Raw genomic sequence first — 21,221 nt, forward strand, 5'->3', positions numbered from 1 at the left:
AACATGTTTTCCATGTTCTTGGGTTACGTCTTCATCTCAAGAAAGTAAGGCTAAAAATTGCTGTTAAGATAATACCCTCGATTCATAGGGAAGAGGGAGGAAGAAAAAAGTCAATCAAAGATCACTGATGAGAGATTTTCAGAGGAAATTTTGTCCTCCTGAGATAAAGGAGAACTGAGATACAGCAGAACTCTGTGAGAAGTGGAAAATTCTAATTTCTCATGCTGCTTAACATTTTCTTTTGAAACTCCATTTGAGGACATCATCCCTACATTGTAGTAGAAAAAAACAAATCAAAATTCTAGATTCTGGAACAGTCTGACTAAAGTGACATTTGCAAGCCATACTAGGAGTGTGAAGGAGCTGGGTACAAGTTAAAGCAGATCTGAGACAAGCCCAGACTGGAAAGCAGTGCGGCAGAGAAAGAGCAAACAAAGTTTGATTTGCCTTTCCCAAATGCAGAAGCCCTGTAGAGAGCAGTGCAGAAGCAAAGAGGCCAGAATTGGTCCAGGGCCAGTACAGCCGCACTGTGGTGGTGCTGGGCCTGAACTAACAAGCTGAAACAGAGGGTGAAGCAATACTCAGCTGAAGCTCCAGAACCTTCTGTCTTAGGTGGTCTCTACAAGGCACTAGGCTGCAACACATGGACTTTCTCAGCCAGCGTCTCCCCACTGCTTTCCACCAAAGGGGTACCCATACTGCAATTAAACTCATTTCAGCTTTCAAGAACTTCTTTAATTTCTCATGTATTTTTTTTTTTATTATCTTCCACAGTTTGAACATCTTCAACCTGGCTACTGATACTGTTCCTGTCCTTTTGTGCCCAATTCGGCACAGTAACTGAAAACCAGAATACGGATTATCTAAAGAATAAGTAAAACTCTTAGAGCCAAACCCAACAATACAGACCAAAGATGTTGTTCAGAGGATGAGATACAGAGCAGAGGAAGACCTGTGGATTAGGAAAGGAAATGGAAAAATAAAAAAAAGTGATCACTTACCAGTCGGTGAAGTATGTCATCATTTTTCTTATACTGTGGAAAAGGAAACCAACTTCTAAAAAACTCAACTAGTTTTGACAGGATGCTTTGCTGAAAGGAACAGAAATTACTCCAATTAAAAATAAAAACAAACAAAAAACCAAAGCCAAAATTAAATAAATAACAACAGACAATGCCTTTATTTCTGCATTTGATTTTCTTGTTAACTCAGACCCAAGTACCTGTAAGGAAGTTTCACTTACTGCGTCTGGCCTAACTTCAGAGTACACTAAGAGAACATCTGCTTCCCGTCAGTTTGCTTGTGAACAAGAGAATAAAATATAACCTTCAGTAACTCCACTTATTTGGAGCATAAAAGATTGTTATGTTGTTCTGCTAAAAATAACTACAGCTAAGATTAGATTGATCTCAAGTTGGCAGCTACTGCATTGATATGAAAGACTTTCTCTCTCCTGGGGGATAAAAAACCTGAAGGTTAAATGACTGACAGGCTGAAGAAAAGTGAAAAGACAGGGACAGGGACAACCCCTCCTCAGCAGCCCACTGCAGCTTGAGCACAAGATTCCAGAGGAGCTGTGAATAGAGGCAGGAAGAGTGATGGTAAGAAGAAAAAATGCCCCAGAAATTCCCTGTCCACACCAGTGTGTGCCACCAGGTATTTTGTCTCTATGCTGCTTCCCATGCAACCTATAAATCCACGCTTTTGTCTGAGCTGTAAACATAACTTCAAATGCCACTAATAGAGGGACTCCCTCTCAGTCATCACACATTCTACTCATGTATCTTCCTAAAACAAGATGCATGACAGATTATAACTGAATAGATGCATGGTTTTGCTTCAGTCTGCAGCCATTCAATGAACAAAAAAAAAAAGCAGCTTTTGACACATCGTTGTATCTACTTACCTCAGACTAAACTGACAGGAAGTATTTTTCAAAATATTTACTTATATATATTTCATGAATTCTGAGGCCCTGTCTCAATCTTCAGAATGCTGACATGTAATACAACCAAATAAAATGTATGCCAAAAAAAATTAATTGTGAAGAGCTTACATTTTGTGGCATACTGTTTTAAAATAATAAAACAAAACCCCATACAGATTCTAATAGCTCAATGTATAAAAGGTGACAGCTTCTGTTTCTCCTTCTTGTTGGTTTTGTTGTTGTTTTGTTTTGTTTTGTTTTTTATTCCCTTCTTGTTTGTTTAACCCAAGCAACAGGAGCTGAGAGTTTTGTAGTTAACCTGTGACCAGCCTGACAGCCTTCTGAAAGGCAGTGTGACCAGTGTGGTGCAGCAGCCAGGGCAGAACAGCCTTAACATCAGGAACTGTCACCCTAAAGCCCTTATGCTACACAGTTTTTGAAACAACTTATTTTGGTGCCCATTTAAGTAATCTAACTCAAGCTTTTCTTTACAAATGTCTCATCTTTCTGTGTACAGTTAGATTTTGAGATCCATGCCACAAGGAAGTGTTTTTAGGTCAGTGGAGCAGTAAACCAGTAACAGGGATCTCATAATGATAGCTCTTCCTGAAACACTGACATCATTGTGGCTTATTAGGAGCTACCCCAGCAATTCACACTTGAGACTATGGAATAAATCCAAGTGATTGTATTTTGATGTTGCTCAAGGGCAATGACATAAGTCAGAAGACTGTCACTAATTGCAGCACTAGATTATCTTTCAAGTTTCTTACAGAGTGGTGCAAAAGGAAATAAAATTTTCTGATCACAATTTTTAGAAAATTGAAATCAAATAAACAAAGGTCTTGCTCTGCATTTGAATTTCAGACATATTTCACTGCGAAGTACTCTTCCCTGTACACTGAAAGCAGGGTACAGAAAGAATCATCCATTTAATTTAAGACTATGCCTCTTGAAGCCTATCATTTTCAACTGCTTAGCCTTTGTAAGTATTTGGATTTTCATAATGAACATTTAAAGCTACACTAAGGATAGTTTTAAACTTCTACCAGCTTACTAAACTAGACTGTGGAGTTACTGAAAAAAAAAACCCTAGTGTGCTACTTAAGCAATCTTTTAGTTTATTCTCCATGGTTGAGTTTAAAAATAAAAATCTGAGCTTGCATAAACACTCAACAGGCAAGTCAGTGCTTGAAAATACAAAGCAAGACAACCCACTGTCTTGGGCTGTGACCCAACAGAGTACAGCAACACAATGAATTATTCGGATCCTTGGAATATTGTCTCACAGTTTGCATTCCCACTGGGAGTGTTACTGACAAGTAAAACTACTTTCACCAACACACAAGTCAGGTCATGTTGCCAATGCTTCTGGAGTATTCTTCTTACAGCTTTAGAACAACACTCAGTCAAACTCTCTGTAAACAAATAAAAAAGATGCATAACTCCTAACATTTAAAAAAATACTAGCATAGTACATACACATTTTAGATAAATTAATTTGAATCTAAAAAAGAATTCTAGGGACTATTTTTCTTTTGTAGAGAAATTCTGTGCACTTCAGAAGAAGATAATGCTACACATTGAATACCTTGCCTTAAGTGGGTGGGAGCCCCAGCAAAGGCAAAGGATGGTCCCTCTGCCATCCCACATCAGGTCACCTGCACAGCTACTGAGGGCTAGCCCCAACACGACCCTCAGTAGCTGCACCAAGACCAGCTCTGCTCTAATGATAAAATATCATCATATCTAAGGTGTGACAGTATAAACAATTTAAACATTCGGGTACGCACAGCAGTCTAGGAAAATGACTGAGAAAGGAAAGATGTAAATGGGAAGTGATAAATTCTGTAAAGATCAGGCAGAATTACCAAAATGGGATTTAATTCCAGAAAACAAGTGTAGGAGCTCTTGCTAACAGTACTTTTGAGTATCAAGTGATCACAAGACCAGGACTTGAGCTGGAACTTTCTCCAGAGATTGGCACAGCCAGGAACACTGCACTTACAATTACTATGCTGAATCACATCTCCATAATCCCTCAGATGGGAGCTTGGCATTTCATCAGCCTCTAGAACACAACCTTTAAACACCTTCACAGCTTTTTAACTCAATGTTCATTAAGACCATATTCTGATTAAAACAAGGCCAAAAAACCACCACCAAAACCACACACCCTGAGAAATATTTAAGAAGTGCTTCAAATTCAACCGGTGCCTCTGCCTTTCCTTAAGCCTGAACCACACACTCTGCTTGGCAGCACAGCAAGATGCAACAGAAACATTTGTATCAGTCACTAGGAACCTCGTTTTCTTCCCAGATCTGTTTTTTTCAGTCCCTGAAGATCCCAAAGTAGACCTTTGCCGTGCCAAATTCTTGCTGCATGTCACCAGCTTTCAGATGCTCAGGCTTCCCACTTGACAGAACACAAGAGGAGGAGACAATCTCAACTCAAAGACAAAGCAATACTCCGGCTTTTGCATTTTTATTTTAATAAAGTGTTTAAGGCATTTGGAAACTTGCTTTTCAGAACAGAAGGAAAGTGATATACACATACTGAGAATTATTCAGCATGGAACACCATTACTCCCTGTAATCATAGTTACATCAAGCCTCAAGGAAGATCATTTTATATTAGGACTGTGGGTAGGTACATATTCAAAGTCAGAAACCAATTATTTTCCAGATGTTTTAATATTTCTGTAGACCAGGCCAGTGAAGGCCAACAGAAGGGAAATGGTAACAGTCTCATGGAAAACTGAGGAAATGACTGGATAGGAATGCAAATTATTTGTCTGTATGTCATAAAAAAGTTGCAACAAAAAGCCTCAGATTCTCCTAAATCCAGTCTACTTTCCTAAATGTGTGGCCAGCTGCCTCTCCCTCATTTTCTTTCCTATTGAGACACCCTCCCAAAACAGGACACAGAAATCAAATGACAAAAACAGACTTTCTGACATCAAATTACAAAAGAAAAATGTTAACTTTTCCCAACCAGTACTGGAATTGCAGCAGGAAGAACCTATGATAATTTACCACTAGAAACTACACACAGGTTTCTTCCTCATTTCCACTATGTATCCTTGTCTAGACAGAGATGAGACGATGTGAACATCACCTACTATTTGCAAGAAATGGGCAGCCTGTTTTCACACACCCACTCACTCCCTTCAAGTTGCAAGGCAAACCATGAAGAATTACTTCTACATCTGACACAATACCGGAGGAATTGCTCCCAACATAATAAAATTAAGTGTAAAATGCTTGAGGGGAAGGGAGGGGAAAAAACCAGAATACCTGAGGTTTTTAAAAGCAGTGTATCCTAATACTTTTGAGGTTCTTAACCCTACAACACTTTCGTATAAAATTCAGTGGAAATTATATACACGAACACAATGTTATACTGATTTTCTGAGTGCCACAAAATTAACTATTCAAAATAATATAGCTAAGTGACAGTCCATGCATTACTTCATAGTAACCAACAGAACATCAGTAAGTTAAATATGTTGTCCTAATTTTTAATTAGCAGTGAACAAATGTTAACATTTAATAAATACATAAATAAACATTTAATCAAAGTCTTCCTACACTAAGTCAGAATAGGTATCTTTAGTGTAAACACACCACACAACAGCCATTAGCTTTAAAGAGAAAATATATTTTCAGGTGGTTTCTTGTGGGTTACGGTGAGTGCCAGCTGACAACTCTGAAAAGCAAGCATAGTAAACCTAATATTTCCATGAATACTTTTAAAAGTAGCTCAAAATAAAGAAAATTGTGAGCTAAATCCTGATTTAAATTCAGCCTTGCTTTGTGACCAGTGATAGAAGCAATCATTATTACAAATGCAATAGCTATCCACATCAACTACCTCATTCAGATTGGTTATTGCATTTCTACTTCCCAGAAATCCTCTTTCTTAATATGTTTTGTCACAGACAAAGCTATACTTAGCAACTGAATGCCTGGGAAGGGCTAGAAACTATAAATATTCTGTTCTTGAAAATGACAGGTTCTATTCCCAGAATGTCATGCTAAGCTAACATAGTAAGATCCACTACATAAGATAATTTTCAACACTCAAAAAATTATCAAAGCCTCTTGTTTTCCTAGCTTACATAAGTGCAAAGAAACACTCCAAACTATACTGATTAACCATGATTTTCCAAACACATCTGCAGACAAGAGATAACTGGTTGAGGTTTATTGTCTGGGGTTGTTTTCCTTTGTTTTTTTAAATACAGGAAGCGATTTCTCTCTGTTCTGATTTCTCCTATTTGTGAAGCACTGCAGTTCTCTTGTGAGAAGATCAATGCTCAGCAACAGGAGAGTGCTCACCTTCTGAGCAGCATGCACAGTCTGCTCTCTTTGGCTTTCCGCTGCTGCACATTGCTCTGCCTTCTGCGACACTGAGGAACATACTTCAAAATCTGTGTGTCCCAAATCCTGCAGATATTGGTAGAGTGGGGAATTCTGAAAAGAGAGTTAGAAAAACGAGAAAAAAACAATGTTAAAAATCATTCCATGTTTCCCACAAAACACCACTGTGAATTCAGCAACCACACAACCAGCAATGAATGGACTGAGAAATGGAAAAAAAAATTAGAAAAAGGCTTCTGCTCTCTCCAAGCATGGTACTAGTATTCTGGCTTTAAAAAAAAAAAGAAATCCCATAGCACACAAAACCCAAAAAAACTCCACCCAACTTTTTTAAACTCCTAAAATGTAAATGATTAAAACTAATCATTTACAAACAGTCCTTAATAAAATAGAAAAAGTATGGAATTCTGATCACCAGAGAATGGTGATATTTAGAATGATTGGATATTTATCTATATAGACCTCTGAAATTTCTTCTTGTCATCTGCACCACATACCTAGATTTACTCAACTCTTATTTTCTGTTTACAACTATATATATGGCAGTATCTAGGACAGATTTGATGAAAACAATACCTAAGATAACTCCAGTTCTACTCAGGACATGTAAAGAGACTTCATTTTTAAGAGAAACTCTCAGCAATCTGATATAGCCTAGTTAGACAGGGATTAATTCTGACCCCTGAAAAATTTTATTAATGAGAGTATGCAAACATTAGCAAACTGCACAGGAAGAACACCAACATCTTAAGAATTTAACATACTATCAACCACAATACTGTATTTAAAAAGTAAAAACTTTAAATAAGGCACAGTTGTGGAGGTCTCCAGAAATAAGCACCAACAGAACATCTGCTACTAATTGTTACATCAACTTGCTGGTGCAAGTTGTGAAGGGCCCCCCTACTCTGACCATGTACCAACACAGCAAATCTCAAATCACTGCTTGCCACGCAATAAAACTTGGAAGCCATTATTCATATCAGCTGAACAAATTAACTAGTTACCTTTAGAAATTTTGTTAACCCCATCACCAAAGCGCTATTTTAATCCCTCTTACCTATTTAAAGCATGAAAAATCATACTTCTGTTTACTCTGTTTCAGTTACTCACAAGAGATTCAGCATCCAGTCATTACCTGAAACTTAAATATTCGTACCAACTCACAGGTGCAGACAATCACAATCACCCACAATGACAATGATTGTGCGAAACACTAGGATAGGTTAATGACTCATTTCCTTGTGAGAATATTTCCAGTGTGACCACACAATCCTACGGTTTTTCCAAGTACCCCTCTTCCACGGTTGAGTGCTTTTTCAAAATGCATCCAACTCTAATTAAACCGTGCTGTTCTGGACCGGCTGTTTCTCGCTAAGTAGAACGTGCTATTTTACCGGAATTCCTTAATTGAAATGGAAGAGAAAACATAATAGACTAGAATACTTGATCTATTTAAGACACTTAAATTCACCTAATAACTTCAGGACAAAACTCAGAATATGCATGGATATGCATAACCTTGTCTTCTTAAAATGGTTTTCATACAGAGCCAGGCTGTGCACTGCCAACACATCTGGAACAACCTGAACACCTCCACACAAGAACCTTTAGGGTAGCACGGAGGTTTCAGTCAGCACCAGCCAAAATTTTCCACATTTAGATGAAGACACAGACAAAGCAGTGGGTGAACAGAGAATGTTTTCCTCAAAAATCATAGTTTTAAGGCCTGCTCCAGGCAGAACTTCAAGGAAATCCTATCTAGGCTCTTGCCAAACCTGACCATCATCTTGACCATACTTGCCACAAGCAAGTTCAGCCATCATATGACACATGACTGTTCTTGTACTTTATTGGAACTCACTGACATACAGACAGCTGGCAAAATAACCCAAAAATACCAAGGAGTTTTTCTACTAGTATCTCTGGGTGCACCTTTCTTTGGGGTCCATGATGAGATAATTTTTTTAAAGCTAATCAAGAAAAACTGTCTACTGCTGTTTAGATTAGTTTAATTTCCTCACAAAAATGGATGAAGGAAGGCAGAATGAGAGGCAGAGACAGACAGAGACTATCCACTGAAGACTGAATTATCTAAAATCCTGAAAGCTATCAGTAGTAAGTGAAATACAGCATAGATGTAAGAATGCCCAGTTCTTCCCTTTTACTGGTTACCTAGCTATGTCACAATCTTCCCTCTAACTGTAATTAGTAAATTTTCTACTCTACAGAGATAGTAAAAAATACACCATCTCTCCAAATGTTAATGAAATTTCAGCCTCTAACTAGGAAGAGTAATTTTATTTGTTGTTGTCATTAAGGTAGAACATAGGCACCTTACTAGTTTTAAATAAATCCCTTTGAATAACTCTTAGAAGGCTTTTACACGGTCTCATAATGGGTAAATTTACATTTTTTATTACTGCTCAGAACTGGAAATCAGATTTCTGACTATTAGGTAAGGAAATGAAAGTTAATTAAAATCTAACGTGACAGTTTATCATCTATTCCTTTACGTAGACAATGGTCTTCCTCTTTCAGTTTCTCAGAAAGTACTCAGGCTACAAAAACCTTCTCCAACAGATTTCTTTGGCTCCACATGCTTCATCTTTCCCAGTCTTTCTAAAATACTATTAGCAGAACTTACTTGCATATTGGAAAAAACCTGTATTTTTATAAACTTCAATGACCAAGAACTGTGCTGTGACTAAAATTCCTTATGTACGTAGAACCACCATTGTTCCCCTTTCTGAATCCATTAGAAGCATGCAAGATGTGGATAAAGAAAGCAACAAATAAGAAGTGGGTTGAGGCCCTTGTGAAATTAGATTATTAAGAATCTTAACAAACTAATCACAAAGTTCTTCCACTAAGAGTGAGGTCTCTTGTGTAGTACAGGCAGCTTTATTTTGCTTAGAAAATCTGAAGATTACACTCCTATTAGAAATACCACAGATGGCATACATACATTAGTCTATGCTAACACAAACCCACACTGTTTATTTACTTATTGTATTTCATTTCCCACTGCCTAATAAGCCTGTCACTTGCAAAGCTGTGTGGTCTGTATAACTCATGGTTGCCTATAACCAAAAGCGGAAAAAATGGAGCATGTCTCCACCAATCTATAGATAGTATCTCCCATGACATATGTAAATAATGGCTAGAAAACCCATTAAAGCAATTTTTAAAAGTTGAAGGGTAGATTTTATGTATGGGGACATTCCCACAAAATTTCCAATATTATCAAGGAATCAGAAAATTATTAATTATGCAACTACAAAGTTGCAATATGATACCATTAAAATATCCTATTTTGTATACTGTGTGTTTCAGTACAAGAGACAGAAGTACTACACTTAATGCTTACAAAGCATGTTTCATCCTCACAAAGCTTTAAAAACAATAATTAAATCTCATAATGTGTCTGACGTACCACAAATTATACCACTGAATTTTTAGCTTAGATCCTTACCCAAACCTCTCATTCCTAAAAGCCTTCTTTCCCATAAAAAAGATCGCAGATATGCACATATTCTTGCACATGCACTTCTAACTGTGAGAAAAGTTCCTTGGTTTCAACTCATGCTGTTGTTCATCAGCACTGTCAGGCTCAGCTGTTTTCACCTGCAAATATCATGATAATATTAAAAAAAATATACTTCTTGGTTGGGGAAAATAGGAGGCCTCTGCCTTTTTTCCTCCCAATTTTCTTTGCCCGGAATTCATACATTCCTTTTTACAACAGTCCAACATTAAAAAGGAAAAAAAAAAGCATAACAGCTTTTACATTTCTGCATGTGATATAAATGCTACACTTTTATTTCAAGCAATTCATGACACACCAGAAAGTTTATCCTTGCAAGCAGTAATAGATTGTAATGAAATCAAAAAATCAAAATCAAATTAAAAAAAAAAAATTTGACTTGAGAAAAAGCTTTTATATTAGAATGTGAGGTAAAGGCAAGTTTGTTTCAGTGGATGGCACGAAGAGGGAATTTTAAATATAAAATCTCATCTTCCTATTAATAGAGGATATTATTCTAAAGGAATCTATTCCAAGTACTTTTGAATTTTTATTTTCAACCACTCTCAGCTTAGATAATAACTATAATTATTAGTATTACTCCTGTTGACAGACAGGTTTTTTTGTTTATTTCTAGTTGTGTCTGGCAGAACGACATGGTAATGAATAATGTACAAAGTAGAGAGGGATTTTTTTTTTAATAATGCAGCTTATTATTATGTTACCATCATACTATCAGTTACTGATAGGAAATATTATCTAAAATAAGTGCTGATACCAAAACAAGTTTTTTCAGCAATATGCTGTATTTATTTCTGAAGTTTCCTCCAAGATGCTGCTTCTTCTTCTAAGTCACTTTCTGGGACAACCTAGATACAGGAGACAGAGATTACATTTACAACCAGGGCATTTTTTTTATTACATTAATTGCCCTAAATGAGTGCTGGACATGAAACAGTTCCAGAACAAACAGAAGACTAAAAGCCATTCTTCTTTGGTGTACTTCATACGGATTATATATGAAAAAACTTGTTAACAAGGGAAGCAAGATAGTCAGAAAGAGCTGATGAACTGTTGATGAATACAGTTTTTGAAAGTTTTAAGAATCAGAGTTTTCTATGGACTCAGCTGAAACCAACAAAAAATCCACTTATCTTTTTATGCCTTTTCTAATTCACAATAGTCATACTGCAAAGTCATTCAATTGTAACCATTTACAGGACAGTACAGGTTTATTTAAGCTCCTGTTAACAGAATCAAGAAAGAAAATCTTTTCCCCCTCATTCACAACTCCATAAGCATATTTATTTAAGATCCATACTACTAAAAATTATTTAACTCACATACATACGTTTAATTAAAATTCTCCTTTTTTCATTGTTGAAAGGTTGAAACTCATTCTAAACCCAAAATATATTTGGCAGGATTAAAGAACAGTCCACTAAATTACTTTGGGTTTTTAACACTTCTCCAATGCTTATTTTAATAGGGCACTGACTTGGGTTAGGAAAAACCATCATCTCAACTGAAGACTAAGCATTGTGTTTGCAATTACAAGACAGTAAAAAAATCGAAATCAAGGCAAATACTGAAAGATAATCAAACATAACATTGCCTACTACTGTGTGATGGAAAGGCTGTTTTAGTAGAGAACTCCCCAGCCTCAGAAAAGAGTTTGCTTTGTATAGATAAATATTCAAATACTTACATCTATTAGAGCCTTGCAAGCACAGATATCGCACTTTAATACGTGAGGCATTTTTTGCATATTCTGAGAAAAACCTTTCAAGCACGTATCAGACTAAGACACTGTTAGCTTTCTTAGTCTTGTTACAATAGCAGCTGAAAATCAAAACCACACCCAATTATTTTTGCTGATGCATCATGAAGTAAATGACTCAGGATTTCTCCAATAAAGACAGGGGCTTCCCTCACCCATATTCTTTACTATGATAAAATTTGCCACTTAGTAGCTAATGAAGCAGATTAACCTCAGCAGTAGTATTTAATGATATTGCACAAAAAAAAGAGGCTTAAAGATCTCTTAAAATACAGATGTTTTGCAAAGCTGAGGTTTCCAATATGTCAAACACACTGTGGGAGCTTAAGCCAACTCCAAAATAACCACAAATTATGAATTATCAGTTTAAAACCCCAAAAGATTAAACATTTCTACCAGAATGACAGCAAAGGCTAAGGTATGTTGAACAGGTGGCTAAATTCAGAACAAATTACTAGTACAGAAATCTTCCCCTCTCCCAAAACAAATCTGAAAAAGTTGAGCTAACACTCACAGACAGTGCGATCTTTGTCTCCTGGAAGAGCGAGCGTATTCCATTTTTCTCTTTGGTACTGCTCCCATGCACCTGACAGAATCTCGCCCACCTCCCCGTTTCTTTCTGCTTGTCCCTCCAGGATGATCCGAGATGAGGACGAGAAGAAGCCGTCAGTGTAACTGCACCTGTGTCCCTGCACAGTGGCATTTTCCTCACAGCATCAGCGGATGCAGTTTGAAACTTCCCAGGATCATGCGATTTCTCCTGACTAATGTGGCTTTCTAACTGGGAGGAGGGAGATGAGGATGACAGATTGCTAAAGGCTTTTAAAAAGATACTGCTTGAAAGAATTATTGCACATTGATCTCATATTCAGCCATTAATAAGACTTTCCAAGCAAGAGTATTTAAAAGCCTCGGTCATATTCTCCTGGCTGGTAACCACCTCCTACTGAGCGCCGACTGACAAAGAGCCAGGCGCTGCTGACAGGGCTAATATTAGACAATGACCTCAAGGCAGCCAAAGAGTCATTTAGATTTCCTATTCTGCTTTCACCACCACAGCAGCACAGACCTTGGTCTCTCCAGCACTACTGTATCATCTGACTTACAAGTAGGCTCTGAGAACTACTTTAAAGCCACTGATCTATTACTGTTCCCAGATATTTTCTGATGCACAGTATCTTGGCCAGTGGCAGGATTTGGCATGGGGCAGCAGCATGGGCCTGGGTCAGGGGAGGTTTGGGTTGGGTATCAGGAGAGAATTTTTCACCTCGGAGGTGGTTGAGCACTGGAGCAGCCTCCTCAGGAAGGTGGTAATGGCATCAGGCCTGTCTGAGTTCTGGAAGCATTTGAAAAACCCTCTCAGGCTCATGATGTGATTATTGGGGTGTCCTGCATGGGGCCTGGAGTTGGGCTTGATGACCCAGCTGGGTCCCTTCAAACTCAGTATAGTCTATGACTCTATGATGTGTACCTAATTTAGCATGGACTCACATGTCCTCAAGAGTTTGGGAAGTTTTACAGCCTGTGTGTGTTTCTGTATCACTGCATCTCTGACATGGGAATGCTCTTTCCTTTGCATTGTACAGCAGGTGGTTGCACATTACTGACATCGTGGAAAAGCATCAGAAAAAAATACTACACACTAGACAAAGCACTGAAACTCACTGAAAGCTCTGCCCTGTTTACCCATTCAAAAGTGGACCTGCAAATGCAGGTGAAAGCTGAGCAGGTCCTTTCTGACAAAGACAGAGGTAAAAAATACTGGAAAAACTGCAAGTAAATGTGGTAAATGTTCCTTTCCCTGATGGACAAGGTAACAAGCCAGCTGACTCTGTACCTGGAGCTGTGGGTGGGAAGTCACTCGTCATGCAGGTCCATCAGACTAGGCTGATGATATAGCAAGGGTGGTTTGTTTTATAATAGTTACTAACAACTCACAGATTTGACTCTTCATTTACATTCAAAACTCAATTAATTAATTAATGCATCTGACTGGTAAACTAGTGAAGTATCTCTGATACATTAGCTCCAAATAATCAACTTGTTTATCTATTATTGATCATGTTAACTAATGACAACACACTGTGCAAACATCTTTACTGAAGAGAAAAGCATTCAAGAAACAAAAGGCAGTCACATTAAGAAGATTAAAAGAAAAGTATACTGAGCAATTCTTTCTATTTGTGTCTCAAGGAAGTTGATTCATGACTTGAAGTTGTAAAAGCAGTACTGCAGTATTAGTCCTGCTGTAAATGACTCCAGGGCAACTAATACAGAGGAGGATTAAAAAATAGACCTCAAGATTTACTCTGGATCATTGTGTATTTTCATCTTAAAATCTTCGATTAAAAATAGTAACGGCAATATAGGTTTACACACCATATGGCTCATATAATACTTTTATCTATCTGTTCTGATATCCAAAAATGCTTGATGAGTTGACTTGGCCTCTGCAACAACCAGACTGTTCTTCACATAGTTTTAAGCTTGCAGTTTATTTTATTTTCTCTCTGGTATCACCTGCTCCCAGTCATGTGAAGAAAAGAGCAAGTCTGTCCTCCCCTTCAACTTAGCAAACCGCTGAGAAGCAAAATATCTGAAATAGTCCATCCATCACCAGTCCAAGTGCCTATACAGTACACTGCAATCTCCCCGGGCTGCAGTACCACTTCAGAACACTGACAGTAACAGTTATGCAGCCAAATGGTGAGATGGAACAAGGAAACAATGTGATAGAAAAAAAAAAAGATGGATTTCTCTTTTTTCCACATTCTTCGCCAGGTTAGTTTATAGTCTAATCGGTCTCCTGAGCCATTGGACAGCATCACCCACAAATCCAGGTGCCAGCATAAGGAAAAGGATGGGAATAAACCGCAAAAGAGGAGTGAAGCCCAAACACCTCTTCTGCCAACAGCCCACACTTCAGGCACACAAAGCGCAGTCCCAAAACCAGCTCATTAGAATGACAAATGAACTGTGGCTTTGACAGAGCTGTGTATTTGTACCTGGCTTTATTTCATGCACGTACAAAACATAAGAGTACTACATCTTTACTCCACCCAACATTCAGTGAGAAAAATCCTGTTAAAGAAGCATTACTGACAGTACCGTTGAAGGTGTATGAATACTGGTTTTCAGCTTCTTTTTCCTAATGTATGTTTGATACATTATTTTTTAGTACACAACATTATGGGCCTGATGCTTGACAAAAATCACATGATTTTGCAAGTCCTAAAGTTTTCAGGTTTTTGAATGAAAGTGACTTGAAATTCCCATCACAACAAGAAGTGTCTGAGGTTAGATTCTGTGGGGGTTTAATTTGTTTTTGTTCAATTTTTTAAACAAAATAATTTTAGGACAGTTTATTTAGGTGAAGAAAACATTTGTGAAAACACGTGACTGAGTGTTTTGATAAAAGCTCAACCTTTTAAACATATAGTTTACAAGGGTTCGGGTAAGGATTTGAACATATAGTGGTGCACCAATATTCTAAGAAATACCACATTTTAGACGTTTTACTATTGTAGGCATGTAAAGTACACATCAGCTAAAGGCTGTTCAGTATTGTATTGTGCTGGGAAATGGTGGTGCCTCTTCCTAGAATCTCTCTTTAAAATCCTACAGAATCTGTGGACCAGAACATTACATGCAGGTATCCTCCATGCCCCTCAGCACCAAGCAGCATCTTGGTTTGATGCCTAAATAAGCACTGAGAGTTGTCTTTCTGAACCTGACATTGGAATGCATTAAGATGTTGCCCAATATTTTCCTTCGTGCCACATCCCGCCTAAGCAGACTCCGCCATTCCTACCTCCTCCCCACGCAGGCCTGACCCAGTTCCACATAGTTACCAGCTCTGCTGGGCCCTGGTGCTTCCTTTCTCTCTTAGGATGGCATGCTCCTTGGAAACCACTTCCCCACTGTTTTCAGGATTCATTTCTCATATTAGCTTCTTCCACTACAGCAAGAAGACAAAGAGCACAGAACATGTCTCTTCAAACTCTGGAAAGGGTAACTATTTCTGGAGTTTCCTCCAGTGAAGGGAAGACTGACTGCTTGAGGAAGGGCTGGTTGTGAAATGAGAGCAGCTGTTACATGTTCAAAATCTTTGCTCTAGTTTGTGGGTTCAGTAGAGCTGTGTTCAATGTTTTACACAGATAGAAACTTATGAATTTGGACATGAGGTTTTTGATGCTCTTTGTGCTCAACCCCAGTTTGTTTTCTTTTTAAATATAGATTAGCATAGATTCTGAGAATTGATGCAGACAGGTGAACCAAAGGAAGCCTCATTTTGTTACCTTGGTATTATTATCCCATTTGCACAAAAGAGAATCTGAAGTCATGAAAGAACACATACATAGTTTATATTGTATTGTTCAGTCTGGGATTTCTACTGGGCTGAACAACCCCAAATTTAAAAGTCTGGAGTCACAGTAATGATCAGATCCTCTAGATCTAGAGTAAAAGATTAGATTCCACAGTGACACAATCATTATGACACTCAGCCAGTCCTTTGATGGGGCTATTCTTTAACATGTATTACTATTAGTAACAAAATAGCTAATGAATAGCAATATTAAGTAAATAATAAGGACAGAACTGATTGTAGGAATGGCATAAGCCTCATTAATCAATTAAAACAATGGCTCAAGGAGAAAAAATTTATTTCTTAATAAATTTTTTTTAAAATGGAGATATCATGCCAATGAAATTAATTCAGTATTACATTGCACACAATCCTACATGTAAAGCTTTGTATTTCAAACACTGCATATGCAAAAGCCCTTAAAAATCTAAGCTGGTGGCAGTTTGATATTGTGTGTGTCAAAATCATACATTTGTGCAGTCTGAGTAACTTCTTCTGAATACACAGAATAGAAATGGAAAACAACAGAAGTCACCTGCAACCCTTCTACCAGAACCACTCTGACACAGTAATTAGGGATTAGGCTTCAACAACAGTCTAGGTGAACCTGAAGGAAGGAACATCTCACACATGAGGGGAGGCTGAGAGAGCTGGCACTGATCGGCCTGGAGAAACCTCAGGGTGGGTCTCATCTCTAAAGAAAGGGTGCAAAGAGAACAGAAATGAGCACTTTTCAGTGGTGCTCAGTGACAGGACCAGAGGCAATGGGCACGAACTGAAACACATAAGGTTCCCTTTGAACATCAAGAAACATTTTGTCAGTGTGAGGGTAACTGAGTACTGGCACTGGTTGTCCAGAGAGATTGTGAGATCTCCATCCTTGAAGACACTCAAAAGCCATCTGGACATGGCCCTGTGCCACTGGTTCTAGATGACCCTGCTTGAGCTGGGTGGTAGACCAGATGACCTCCAGAGGTCCCTTTCAGTCTTCAAACATTCTGTGGTTCTGTGAGCACAGCTTGAATATCTATCCAAAGGGAAAAAAAAAAAAAAAACAAGCTTGCACAAACTCATTAAAATATAGGACAAATTACACAGCTGAAAGCAGAAATTGGAAGCTGAAAATGCAGTGTTTGGATCACCTTCACCCCAGCGTTCTGAAAGAATGGGCACAGGAGATGAAAGATGCAGCAGAAAGGATTTTTAATAAATCTATAAACTCAAAAGCAGAAAAAATCCAAGCATAGTGTCTATATTCAAAAGGAGAAAAAGCAATCAAGAATATGACAGGTCTATGAATTTGATCAAAAGCCAGCATGCTACTGAGAATAATTATTCTTTCTTGCAAAATTCAAAGACAAAGAAGAAAACAAATGATCATCAAAGAAGGTATCACATGGATTCACCAGAGGTAGATTGTGCCAAACTTACTTGACATCTTTCTTTGATAAAACAGCTAATTTTAGTAGATAAGGGAAATGCAGGAAGTTTATATGGACTTTTTACACTATGCTGTATGGATATGGACTTTTGATACAGTGCCATATCAGTTAAGATAAAAAAGATGGGAAAGGAACCAAGTATGTTGCTGGCAGAGATAACAGTGGTCTACACTGAGTGGAAAGCTATGGATCAGAAGGTTACTAATGGAGTTCATAAAAAATGAGTCTTTGGTCAAGGCTTTTGAATTTTTAAAAGCTTTAATATTTACCATAATTAAACTTATATCAAAAAGCTTACTAATGACATTTCCTGATAACACCAAGTAGCACTGTATATGCAGAAAAGGATTGAAACATAATAGGGTGACCTTAAGTGGGTATTGATAATGGCATGCAATTTAACAACAGACAACAGCAAGACCTTACACAGAGGGACTAATAAAAACAAACTCTCCAGTAATGGGGAAGCTGTTGATAATCGAGAGTCGTTACCCTATCGTATTACAGGTGAGTCAGACAGTATGAAGAAATAAAAATGTTGTTTGTAGGCCCAGCATGCAAGAAACGAAGTATTCCCAGAAGCAAAAAATGAAAATACTTGTATAAGAACCCTAGCAAGAATGCCAAGTACTATGCTACAAGATGTGGTAAAGAAACATGAACTGAATAGACATGAAAACCCTAAAAAGACAAACCAAAAATGATGAACAGAAAAATCTGTTTCATGAAAGGAAGCAAAGATATATTGGTTTATCCAGCCTAACATAATCCTTAGCCAGAAGAAGTTTGCTTTCTATGAACACATTAGGAGAGGCAAATTCTCCCCCTGTACGTGGCACTGGTGAGGCCATTCCTTGGCTACTGTGTTCAGTTCTGGGCCCCTCATTACAAGAAAGAGTTTGAGGTGCTGGAGCGAGGCCAGAGAAGGGCAGTGAATCTGGGGAAGGGTCTGGAACACAAGTCACGTAAGGAGCAGCAGAGGGAGTCACTATCCCTGGAGGTGTTCAAGAAACAGGACCATGGTCCTAGTTGATAAGGTGGTGATCAGTCAAAGGCTGGACTTGATCTCAGAGGTCATTTCTAACCTAAATGATTCTGTGATTCTGTAAATTCTAGAGACAGATAAGAACTACGTAAGATAACAGAAAACATTGGCAGATGTGCAAGTAGGTATGAAGTGGCCATGAATAAATTTCCAGTCAGGAATCAGATGGCAGTTATAAATCAAAGTAACAAAGTTCTGACACAGTCCCTCAACTAGCATAATGATGCAGAAATTTAGCTAGTTTGAAAAAGAAGCTTCTTTAATTTATACATTAAGAAAGAAAAAGAAAACAAGGAGATCTTATTGTCCACACAACAATGAAAAAACCTAACACAATTCCAGTCTCATATAAATACACAAAATGCCAAAATTTTCCAAAGGATTCTGAGGTAAACTGTAACTGCAGCAGTTTTTGTATAAAAACTCATCTTAAGCAACTTAACATCAAATTTGTTATCCCTTAAAAAATTAAGACAGACACGGATAAAAACCACCATGTATTGTTCCTCCATTGTTTAGTACAATCTGCTCTACACTGCCACAATTTTTAATTTGACGCACTGCTGGGCAGAGAAGCCCGGGCCCAGCATATCAGGGGCACCTCTGCCTGTCTTCGGCTCTGTTCCTCCCCACTGTTTTTGTAGTATTTTAATTGAAAGAGCAGATGCTTGTAACAAATGCAAGAACTGAAGTGCTGGGACTATTCAGTCAGCAAATAAAAATTGCTGGCTGCTGCAGGAATTAATTTATAAATTGGATAGAATATGGCAGCACTTAGTGGATAGACTAACTGCCCATCATACATTATTGTTCAATCATGATGATCTGCAGTGGCATTTGAACTTGATAGAAAACACTGCTTTCCCAGAGCAGAAATGCCGTGTTTCTGCTTCCTTTCCTTCAAAGATAAATTAATGTAAAAGATACTTTGACAGTGAGAAAAATGACTAGTCCTTGGAAGCTCAGAAATATTTATCAGCAGGCCATCATCTGTTTGATGCTGCAAAATTTTTAATGTGGACACCTGCCACTGATGTCTTCAGGACCAGCTGGACAGAGCTATGACCCGAAAAAACATGCACAAAGTAACACTGGACATAACTGTGATATGGAACACGTGAAGCATATCCCATTTACTTCCTTCTCCTACCCATCCTTTTGGGTATGAGACACATGAAAGATCCCCTCTTTCCTGATTATGCATTTGTTAGCACACTACGACTCCTTACAACATCGATCGATATCTTGCTGAAGTGAGCTCCAAATGAACAGAGAAAACAACACAGCAACTGAAGTCTAAATGCTAATGGCCTTCCTGCAACAGGGATTGCTGAAGAACATGGGAAGTGACCTACTGAGGTGCAGAAAAAATGTAGTTGCTTACCAGAAACAATAAATAATTAAGGGGGAGAGTTGGGGGCCCAAGAAAACAAAAATTAAAAATGCAAATATGCTGTAGCATTAACTACCCCAATGCTTTTTGGCTCCTTGCCAATTCCTATCTCTGGCCCATGTGTGAAGTATGCTCATAATTCTCTGTTGAGCCTTCGTTTTAGAATGCTGTGAACCCTGCTGAGCACTTCAGAAGATAACTTTTGTGTGTATTTCACAGTACCCATTTTTATGAGTTAGCAGCCCATCCAGTTTTGCAGTCCAACCAATTAGCCAACCCAAACAGCCTGTATTCGTCCTACTGTTGCTTATCTGACTTTCTTATGATGTACCACAATATATGACAGATCTGTTACTGTGTCACTCAGTATACCTGTAAGTGTGTACGGATATAAACACACACACTTGGTACAGTAAATATATCCAAGAGCCTTTACTAGTGACAGAAATCTGTTCCCAAAACACAAGGATAATAGTGAAGAGCATATGCAAGGAGATCTTTTATTCTCTGTGCAGAACTTTTTCAATCAAAATGGTAGCTGCTGCATGAACTGAAGGACTGTGAAACTGTAAAACAAGTATCACTTTTACTGAAGATAGAAATGCAGAGTGCAGGCATTATGCCTGTGAAATAAATTCTCACCACAGATTTATTGTATGAAAGGAAGCAATTTAACATAGCAGCAACGTAAACAACAAATTTATTGTTAGGATTGAAGGTTGGTTGTGGATGAACACAAAACTTCGTGGTACGGACCAAAGACTAAAGAAATACTACTTACATAGCTGAGAAAAAAATAATTGCTTATGTAAGGAGTGTTTTCCATCCTGGTTAGAAGAGAAGCCTTATTGCTATTATAATAATTATTCATTATAAAGACAGCATTTCTCTACCACTTTGTACACCTGCAAAACCAGGTGCATCCTCCATTAAGATACAACTACACTTACCTGCTGCAAACGGACCCTATTTTGTTACCAAACCGCAGCAGTTGATGTATTAACTACCGTTTTAAATAAGGACAAGATGCTACTGTGGCTCTAAGAAGACGTGATATAACCAGCAAAGGCTTATGCAAATCCAGTAGTAACACAAATACTACAGAGATAAAGCAGTCTCAGTGCTCGGTGAAAGACACCTTTTACGTGAGTGACACCGATCCAGATGGCAGAATCTTTTAGCTATTTACTCCCTCTGCCCTGACCCTGCAGTTCGACCCGGCTGACCGGGCGCCGCTTCGCAGCCCGAGCGGTGCTCACGGGCAGCTCCGAGGGAACCCCCGCCGTCGCGGGCCTCCCGACACCTCCCACCGCGCCCGCCCGACAGCGGGGCCGGGCAGCCCGGCCCCGCCGCCCAAAG

General features: G+C 38.3%; 1 protein-coding gene across 2 annotated transcripts in view; it reads right to left on the bottom strand.

Annotated features, from left to right (window-relative positions):
- Positions 1–12,552, bottom strand: part of VEZT (vezatin, adherens junctions transmembrane protein) — a 51,277-nt gene extending 38,725 nt beyond the window's left edge. For both annotated transcript variants that reach the window (XM_017737859.1, XM_017737858.1), the window contains exons 1-3: positions 12,131–12,552; positions 6,269–6,403; positions 1,002–1,091 (exon numbers count right to left, since the gene is read on the bottom strand). In XM_017737859.1, the coding sequence (XP_017593348.1) occupies positions 1,002–1,091; positions 6,269–6,403; positions 12,131–12,319 (414 nt within the window). In that variant the 5' untranslated portion in view covers positions 12,320–12,552. The remainder of the gene's footprint in view (positions 1–1,001; positions 1,092–6,268; positions 6,404–12,130) is intronic.
- Between the last annotated feature and the right edge of the window lie 8,669 nt (positions 12,553–21,221).

The sequence above is a fragment of the Corvus brachyrhynchos genome, unplaced genomic scaffold (genome assembly GCF_000691975.1).
Source record: "Corvus brachyrhynchos isolate BGI_N302 unplaced genomic scaffold, ASM69197v1 scaffold56, whole genome shotgun sequence".
Taxonomy (NCBI): Eukaryota; Metazoa; Chordata; class Aves; order Passeriformes; family Corvidae; genus Corvus; species Corvus brachyrhynchos.